General features: G+C 36.5%; 1 protein-coding gene across 1 annotated transcript; it reads left to right on the forward strand.

Annotated features, from left to right (window-relative positions):
- The first annotated feature begins 623 nt into the window (after window positions 1-623).
- On the forward strand, window positions 624-1,568 carry LOC102494164 (olfactory receptor 9A4). Its single transcript, XM_006145066.1, has one exon. It carries the CDS (start codon window positions 624-626, stop codon window positions 1,566-1,568), a length of 945 nt encoding a protein of 314 aa, XP_006145128.1.
- Window positions 1,569-9,692: the final 8,124 nt, after the last annotated feature.

The following is a 9,692-nucleotide window of genomic DNA, read 5'->3' on the forward strand; positions in this document are numbered from 1 at the left end:
TGTCAAAGTAGTTCTTCTCTTACGCCACTGTCCTAAATACACTCTACTTCCTAATAGCACACCTGAAAATGATAAATATAATGGAGATGAAAACTCAAATGGGCACAATACAAATGGGGCACATATTTAGAGGATATAAAAGAAAAAAATAACATTGTGATTTAGGACTAGATGGGAATATTATAATTGTGTAAATGAAGCAGGACTTACAAGATAGGAACATAACAGAGAGAGAAGACAAGTTAGTTCCATTCAAGATGAACAAGGTGTGGTATAAACAAGCAGGTGGTGGTCAGGAAAGTGCAGAGGGTGGGTGGTCAGAGCTGAGTTATAGGCTGGATGTCCAGTTCATTCAGGGATGGGTGGGATTTCCTGTTTATTGTGTGGTATTACCCCCACTGTTAATCTTCTTGAACTGTATAGTCATCTTCATACATTGTATATATTCTTCATTAGACATTTAACATCAACCTTGTGTAGAAATTGTAGACTCATCTTGTGCACTTGAGGAACAGGAGGCCAATGTCTCTTCCACCTGAAAGATCACCCCTTTGAGGTGAGAGGCAGTGTTATCTCTCTCTATTGCTCTCTAGATTTCACAAGGAACGAGGACTCAGAACTAAATGTTGGGGAATTACTCTAGTGCCACTGAATTTTATCTTCTTGGCTTCCCTGGCTCTGAAGAACTCCACCACATTCTCTTTGCCACGTTCTTCTTCTTCTACTTGGTGACACTGATGGGAAATATGGTCATCATTGTGATTGTTTGTGTCGATAAACGTCTGCAGTCTCCCATGTATTTCTTCCTTGGCCACCTCTCTGTCCTGGAGATCCTGATCACAACTGCAATCATCCCTGTGATGCTTTGGGGGTTGCTACTTCCTGGGATGCAGAGAATATCTTTGACTGCGTGCATTGCTCAACTCTTCCTGTACCTTGCTCTGGGAACCATGGAGTTTGTATTACTGGGAGCGATGGCTGTGGACCGCTATGTGGCTGTCTGTAACCCTTTGAGATACAACATCATTATGAACAGCTGGACCTGCAACTTTGTGGTAATTGTGTCGTGGGTGTTTGGGTTCCTTTTTCAAATATGGCCAGTTTATGCCACATTTCAGTTTACCTTCTGCAAATCAAATCTGCTAGATCACTTTTACTGTGACCGAGGGCAGTTGCTCAAACTGTCCTGTGATGACACTCTTTTCACAGAGTTTGTTCTTTTTCTAATGGCTGTTTTTGTTATCATTGGCTCTTTGATCCCGACAATTGTCTCTTACACCTACATCATCTCCACCATCCTCAAGATCCCCTCAGCCTCTGGTCGGAAGAAAGCCTTCTCCACCTGTGCCTCCCACTTCACCTTTGTCATCATTGGCTACGGCAGCTGCTTCTTCCTTTATGTGAAACCCAAGCAAACGCAGGCAGCTGAGTATAACAGAGTAGCATCACTGCTGGTTTCAGTGGTAACCCCTTTCCTCAACCCTTTAATATTCACCCTCCGGAATGACAAATTCATACAGGCCTTTCGTGATGGCATGAAACGCTGCTATAAAATATTGAAGGACTAGCCTTACCCTAAGGTATTTTATATGACAAAGCATTTACTATAAGTTTTAGAATAATCTGAAAAGGATTTACTCATCTCTGAAATGCATCATAATCATTATCATCATGAAATGATCTTTGTACAGCAGAAAACCAAGTTATGCCTACAGTTCTCACATGATTGCTTAGTTCTTGAATTTCACTTTGTCTTTTATAAATTTTACACACACACACACATATGCACACATACACACATATTTCTGAGGTTATGATATATTTTACAATAAAACTTAAAAATATTAGGGGTCATCAGGGGATGTGGAGGTTAAGTTGGCTGAATCCTACTTGGTTGACTCTGTGATTTGAGTCCTGGATCCAGTGGCTTGAAAATCATGCTGGTTGTGTGTGCATGCATGTCCAAAATCCGCAGCTGCTTCTTCCTTTATGTGAAACCCAAGCAAACGCAGGCAGCTGAGTATAACAGAGTAGCATCACTGCTGGTTTCAGTGGTAACCCCTTTCCTCAACCCTTTAATATTCACCCTCCGGAATGACAAATTCATACAGGCCTTTCGTGATGGCATGAAACGCTGCTATAAAATATTGAAGGACTAGCCTTACCCTAAGGTATTTTATATGACAAAGCATTTACTATAAGTTTTAGAATAATCTGAAAAGGATTTACTCATCTCTGAAATGCATCATAATCATTATCATCATGAAATGATCTTTGTACAGCAGAAAACCAAGTTATGCCTACAGTTCTCACATGATTGCTTAGTTCTTGAATTTCACTTTGTCTTTTATAAATTTTACACACACACACACACACACATGCACACATACATACATATTTCTGAGGTTATGATATATTTTACAATAAAACTTAAAAATATTAGGGGTCATCAGGTGATGTGGAGGTTAAGTTGGCTGAATCCTACTTGGTTGACTCTGTGATTTGAGTCCTGGATCCAGTGGCTTGAAAATCATGCTGGTTGTGTGTGCATGCATGTCCAAAATCCTGAGAAGAAAATGGAGGAGAAAGAATTGCAGCATGGCCATCCCCATTGGGATGTAATTTCTCACTTTCCCTCTTTGTCTCTATCTCTCTCTGACAAGTACACATGTCCTATAACAGAAATGAAAACAAGGACAAAAGCTTTAAAAAATTAAATGTAATCATTATTGTCATCAAATAATATGTATTCAACAAAGACTTTTAAGTAACTGCCAAGGTTTTTACCATGATTGGTTGTTACCTGAAATTCACTTTATTGTTTTTAAGATGTACACATACTATTTTCAAGTTACAATACATTTCTCAATAAAATGTAAGAAAATTAAATATGCAAATAGTATGTGTGATACTTAGATTTCTGAATAGAAAAGGTGAGGAAAATTGAATGACTACTTGATTTTTAAACTTCTGAGTCATCTTTCTGTGAGTTGTCCTGTGCCTTCAGTTCTCTGTGTAAAGCTCCCTATTTGTTCTCTGGTTCAAGCACATTCTCTAGATTTTCTTTCTGAGAGTCCTCTTTCCTTTATACTTCCTTGTTTAATTTCTTAGCTGGCAGACTTTTGTGAATTACTCTTTCTACAGATCTGACCATCTTTCAACTGCAGGGGTGGTAGATGTATTTATGATCCCAGGGGTGGTTGTTTTTAATGGACACATCTCTAATTAGTGAACTTTCTCAGGCTGTAGGGGGAAGAGCTAAGTAAGTAGATACTCTCTTACCTGATAACCCTCAGCTCATGCTCTGTGTGCTGCAAAGGAGGTAGGAGGTGCTACTATGTTCCTACTGTGCTGAATAGTTCTCTCTACTTTTTCAATTTGATTAGATTTTTTTTTGTATATAATACAAAGGACAGAATTAGCAACCAGTGTTTCCTGTTATGTTGTCAGGAGCATGTCTCACATCTGGTCCTAGGGCTTTCCTATTGATTTCACCAACTTGAATGAACTTGGCACCCAAATTCATGCATGAACAACTCAGAAACTCTGGGTAGTTGCTCCCTGTTGGATAAACAGTGACCAGTCTAAGTGTAAACCAGTAGATAATTTTACCCTTTTCTCTCAGACACACAGCCGTTAGCCAACACATTCATACTTCTAAGGCGAGTATGCCCAAATCAAGCTACTAATTGCACCTAGTGACAGAAGCCTTGATAATATATTCTTTTGTTGGTTTTACAGTCTTTTTGGCTTTATGTCCTTTGTCACTGATGATTGCTATCATGCAATGTTTTCCCTATTAGAATAATAACTCATAGGTCCTTGACTTTCTGTGGAATACAAGAGAAGAAATACTACTTAAGTCTAGTACTTACTTTTTGCTGTTAAACAAAAGAGACTCACTTAAACCATTGACTAACACCATAGGATAATTACTGTTATTACCCAAGGATCTATGTGAGGAAATAGTCAATAGCTCTGTGTGACCAAGATCACATTGTTAGTATGTAGAGGCCCTGGATTTTAAACTAGACAATCTGGCTCTAGAGTTTATCCTTTTAGCCATTATGCTAACTGCCTATTCTTCTAAATTATGCAATGATCTTTATCTGAATTGTTATTCATTCTTGTATCAGTCAGGATAGGCTATAGGCTGGGTTATTCTATAGTAACAAACTACCTTGGATTCTCTGTAACTCTGAACTACAAATGTTTATTTTTGCTTCCATTATTTTTGTCTCAAATGGGCCTGTTGCTTCTCTGTTCCTTTAGGTCTTTATTATAAGCCAGGCTAATGGGACAGCCTCCAACTGGGTGTTTGCTAGTCTCAAAAATGTAGTGACAGAGTATGTTAAATCATGGTCAGATTTCACTGGTCATAATAAGTAATAAGATTGAGCCTGCATTTGCTTCAGTAACCTCCATGCCTACTTATAATTAGCTTATAGAAGGGAAAAAATTGGATAGAGCATTGGTTGCAATCCTGTGTTAAAAACTAGGAAAATGGTATTATTTGTATGTGAAAAAAAGTATCATTAATTTATACCACATTCAAAAGTTAACTCAAAATGAATCAAAGACATAAAGATTAAAACCATAACACTCAGAAGAAAACATAGGGGGAAATCTTAATAATGTTAGATTTAGGAATGATTTCATAGATAGGACACCAAAAAGCACAGGCAACTCAAGACAAATGAATTGAAAAAGTGTGGCACATATACACTACAGAATACTACTGCTCAGTCATAAAAAAAAATAAGATGCTAGTATTTGATAGAAAGTGGATGAAAATGGAACATGTACTGCTAAGTGAAGCTAGCTAGACTATGAGAGAGAGACATTGTATGTCCCCACTCAATATATATACTAAATGTCTGTACTCTATGGCAGAAATGGAAATATTGGGCAGTAGAGAGGCATGAAGAGCAACTGGATACCAGAGACAGTGTGGGAGGAGGGTGGAAAATGGTGTAGGGTGAGAGGGAGGTAATCAAGGAGAAAAGGAAAGATGCAAAACATTTAAGAATCACAAAATGGAAAATTGTCTGTTGATGATAGTATGTATGGTAGTATCTTTGATTGAGCCAATATATAGTGTATCCTGGATGGGAAAATTAATTTTGTATGGTGTAATAATATTCAGTGATTATAAAATAAAATAAAAAGTACAAAAAAAACCCTGGATAAAATGGACTTCATAAAAATGAAGCTACTTTGTGCAGCAAAGAACACATTTTAAAATGGAAAGGCAAATGACAGAATGGGAATACATATTTGCAAATCATATATCAGATAAAGGACTCATATCCAAAATATATAAATACTTACAATGCAATAATAGAAAAAGACAAATACTTTACTCAATTTAAAAATAGGTGAAGTATCTGAACAGAAGATATACAAATGGTTCACAGTGACATAAAAAAGATGCTTGAAATCATTAATATCAGGGAAATACAAATCAAACCATGATGAAATACTACTTTACACCCAGTAGGCTAGCCAGTATTAAAATGTTAGATAGTTACAAGTATTAGCAAGGATGAAAAATAAATTGGAACTTATATACATTATTGTTGGGAAGATATAAAGATAAATCTGTTTTGGACAAACCATTAGTTCCTCAAAATATTTATTATAGAATTACCATATTACGCAACAATTTCAAATCTAGGCATATACCTAAGAGAAACATCCATATCAAACTTGTTCATAAATGTCAGTAGTGCCATTATTTATAATAGCTATATGTTGGGAACTACCTAGTTGATGAAAAAACAAATGATAGAATAATATTTAGTGCCATGGTTTTAATGTGTCCATTCAAAATTCATGTGTTGAAATTTGGTTGTAGTGATAATAAAAGAGAAAAGATTTAATCTGACTATAGAATTAACAGAGTTGTTGGAAAGTAATTAGGATTAGATAAAATCACCAGCGTGGGGCCACCATAATTGCATCTTGTGGCTTTGTAAGACAGAAACAGACACTTGCAAACTCTTGCCATATGATGCCCTGTGCCCACCTGGGACTCTGCAGAGTCACCACCAATAAGAAGATGCTCACCAGATGCAGCCTCTTGACTTTGAATGCCAAAACTATGAACTGAATAAGCCTCTATTTATGTATAAACTACCCTGTCTGTGGTACTCAATTTTTAGAACCAGAAAAGCAGACTGGATAGAGGATAGCTGACTGGTTGGGTCTACATTTGAAGCCATGAGGAGTACTGCTTTGATATCAATGTGGCTTAGTCATAGAATTTCACAGGTAACCTTCTCTGAATGGGGCTGATTTTTATTTCTGTAATATTTATGAGTAACCAAATTCTGATAAATTAAGTGCCTTGCCTACATTCTAGGAAATTGAAAATATACTTCTTGGATGAAGATCTCAACTTCAAATTCTCTCACAAAATTAATTTCTTAATATTTTTGCAAATTAAATACATAGAGGGAGATTTATTTAATATGAATAAGGAGTTTATTTAATATGAATGGGCTTTACTGACTCATTTTATAGGTAAGTAAACTAAGATGCAGAGAGGGTAAGAAATCTATTTACAGATTCACATACCATATTAGAAGAAAATTCAAAACTCAAATCCAATTTTCTACTAAATTTATTGCTTATTATTTTTATTATTTTCTAGAGATATTTTTGCTATAGGGCAGAGAGAGACTGAGAGAGAAAGTGAAAAGTCAACCTCCAGAGGGGATGGCTACATCACAATCCCTTCTCTTCTATTCTTCTTGCAGGATCTTGGGCATGCGTGCACACTCACCTGGCATGAATTTTAAGCAGGCAGGTCCAGGACTCGAAGCGTAGTTGACTATGTGGGAGTCCAGTGATATAGCCATTGTGCAATATGCTGGTCTCAAGTTAATGCTTTTTTAAAAAAACATACCACTGCTGCCTAATCAAGGTAATAGTTGCACATCAGTCTAGGAAGCTAACAACTCCTAAAAATGAATTTGTACCAAAGTTTACACATTCTCTACATATTCACTACTTCTATTCCAGTCCACTGACCTTTGTTTTAAGGATTTGCACAGACATTTGTATGTCCTTATTTTGAGGAAAATTTGAACTATACATTAGATAAATCACCAGATTTCTACATTCCTGACATAAACCCCTGAAGTTATTCCATCATATAATAGGAAGTGTGGCAACTATATCTCTCTCTTCCCAAGACAGGATTATTATTTCCTTTCTGTTTGAGTTCTTTTTTTCCCCAAATTCTTTATTATTTTATTTTTCTTCTTTTTCTTTTTAAACAATACATCACTATATATTATTTGGTTTGTAAAGAGAATTTACCCAACATGAAATACTTTGAAGGCCAGTCTACTTGAGAATACTATACTTATTACCATTAACAGGTAATAAATCTCTTCTGTGTCCCATACATGTCATGTCTTTCTATTCTTTCTCCATGATTTCCTTTCTTATACTTTTCCCTTCTCCCCGCCTCCACACTGTCTTCAGTGTCCTTAACTATTTTCACTGCTTTTATGTCCTTCAGTATTTCAATCTCTACCATAAAGTGCGGATAGTTGGTATATATTAAGTGGAGACATACAGTATCCTTCTTTCATAGCCTGGCTTGCTTCATTCAGCAATAAGTCTTCCATATTCAACCACTTTCTATCAAATGCCAGGGTCTTGTTTTTTAATGGCTGAATAGTATTGCATAGAGAATACGTGCCACATTTTTTCAATCCATTCATCTGTTTGTGGACATTTGGGTTGGATCCATGTCTTAGCAATTGTGAATAATGTCTCAATAAACATTGATGAGCAATTGCTTTTCTGACTAAGCTTTCTCCTGTTCTTTGGGTAGATACCCAGAAGTGGGATTGCTGGATCATATGGTAGTTCTATTTGTACATCTTTGAGGAACCTCCATATTGTTTTCCACAGTGGCTTTACCAGTTTACATTCCTACCAACAATGTAAGAGTGTTACCCTTTCACCACATCCCTGCCAGCACTTATCATTTTTTTTTTTGAATCTTCACCATTCTGACTGGGGTTAGGTGGTATCTCATTGTGTTTTTGATCTGCATCTCCCTTACAATGAGGATGTTGAGCACTTTTTTCATATGCTTTTTGGTTGTTCATATGTTTTCCTTAGAGATTTGTTTATTCAGCTCATTTTCTCATCTTTTAATTGGGTTAATCATTTTCTTCTGGGTAAGCTGCTTGAGTTCTCTATGTATTCTGGTTTTCAGCCCTTTATCTGAGGTACAGTTAACAAATATTCTCTCCCATTCTAAGGGTTGTCAAGTTACACTAATTACAGTGTCCTTTGCTGTGCAGAAATTTCTTAATCTGATGTAATCCCACTTGTCTATTTGGGGGATTATTGCCTGTGTTTTGGGTGTCTTAAGAAGTCTTTGCCTACTCGCCTGTCTCCCAGAGTCTCCCCAGTGTTTTTCACCAGTAGTTTAATAGTTTGTGGTCTTAGGTTTAGATCTTTTATCCACTTTGAGTTGATTTTTGTTAATGGTGACAGATAGGGGTTCAGATTCATCTTTTTACAGGTGGATACCCAGTTTTTCCAGCACCACTTGCTAACAAGGTTTTCCTTTTCCCACTGGATTGACTGGTACCCTTTTTAAAAGATTAATCGGCTGTATGATTTGGAGTTTATTTCTGTGGTCTCTACTTTGTTCCATTGGTCCTCATGTCTTTCTTTGTGCCAATACCATTCTGTTTTGATTATTACAGCTTTGTAATATATTTTTGGGTCAGGAAGTGAGTTGCGCCCCTCAGCACTCTTCTTGCACCGGATAACTTTGGCAGTACGGTGTCTTTCATGATTCCAGACAAATTCTATGATTGTCTTTTTAAACCTGTGAAGAATGTCTTTTGTAATTTTATAGGGATTGCATTAAATATGTAGATTAATTTGGAAAGAATTGCCATTTTGATTATATTAATTCTGCCTATCTAGGAACATGGGATATCCTTCCACATTTTGTGTCCTTTTTGATTTCCTTTTTAAGGTTTTCATAGTTTTCCCTATAGAGGTCTTTGACTTCCCAGATTAGTTATTTCTAGACATCTATACTTCTTGTGGCTATGGTAAATGGGATTGCGTTCTTCAGTTCTGTGTCTGTCTGCTTGTTGTTTGTATATAGAAATGCTATAAATTTTTTTTAAAGTTAGTTTTGTATCCTGCACTTTACTGTATGCATTTATTACTTCAGGAAGTATTCTTTAGTATACTATTGAGTCTTCTATGTATATAATCATGTCATCTGCAAACAGAGATAATTTCAGTTCTTCTTTTCCTATTGGAATGCCTTTTATTTCATTGTCTTGTCTGATCTCATTGGCTAGGACTTCCAGTGCTATGTTGAATAAGAGTGGAGAAAGTGGGCAGCCTTGTCTTGTACCAGCTTTTCCCCATTCAGTATAATATTAGCTATAGATTTTTTTATAAATGGCTTTTATTTTTTGTCATGCCTTTATCTGTTTTGGGAATGAGGATGATGGAGGCTTTATAAAATGAATTTGGGAGGTTTACTTCCTTTTGGGTCTTTAGAAACTATTTGAATAGAATGGAAATGAACTCTTTTTAAAAAGTTTTGGAGGGGAACCAGCAGTTAGCGTAATGGCTATGTCGCTGGACTCCCACGTAGTCGACCGTGGTTCATGTCCCGGACCCGGTGGCTTAAA

This window comes from Tupaia chinensis, unplaced genomic scaffold, assembly GCF_000334495.1.
Source record: "Tupaia chinensis unplaced genomic scaffold, TupChi_1.0 Scaffold000140_1, whole genome shotgun sequence".
NCBI lineage: Eukaryota > Metazoa > Chordata > Mammalia > Scandentia > Tupaiidae > Tupaia > Tupaia belangeri.

Bases quoted from the DNA above. Each gene is read 5' to 3' on its own strand.
- LOC102494164 (XM_006145066.1), top strand. From the start codon at position 624: ATGTTGGGGAATTACTCTAGTGCCACTGAATTTTATCTTCTTGGCTTC.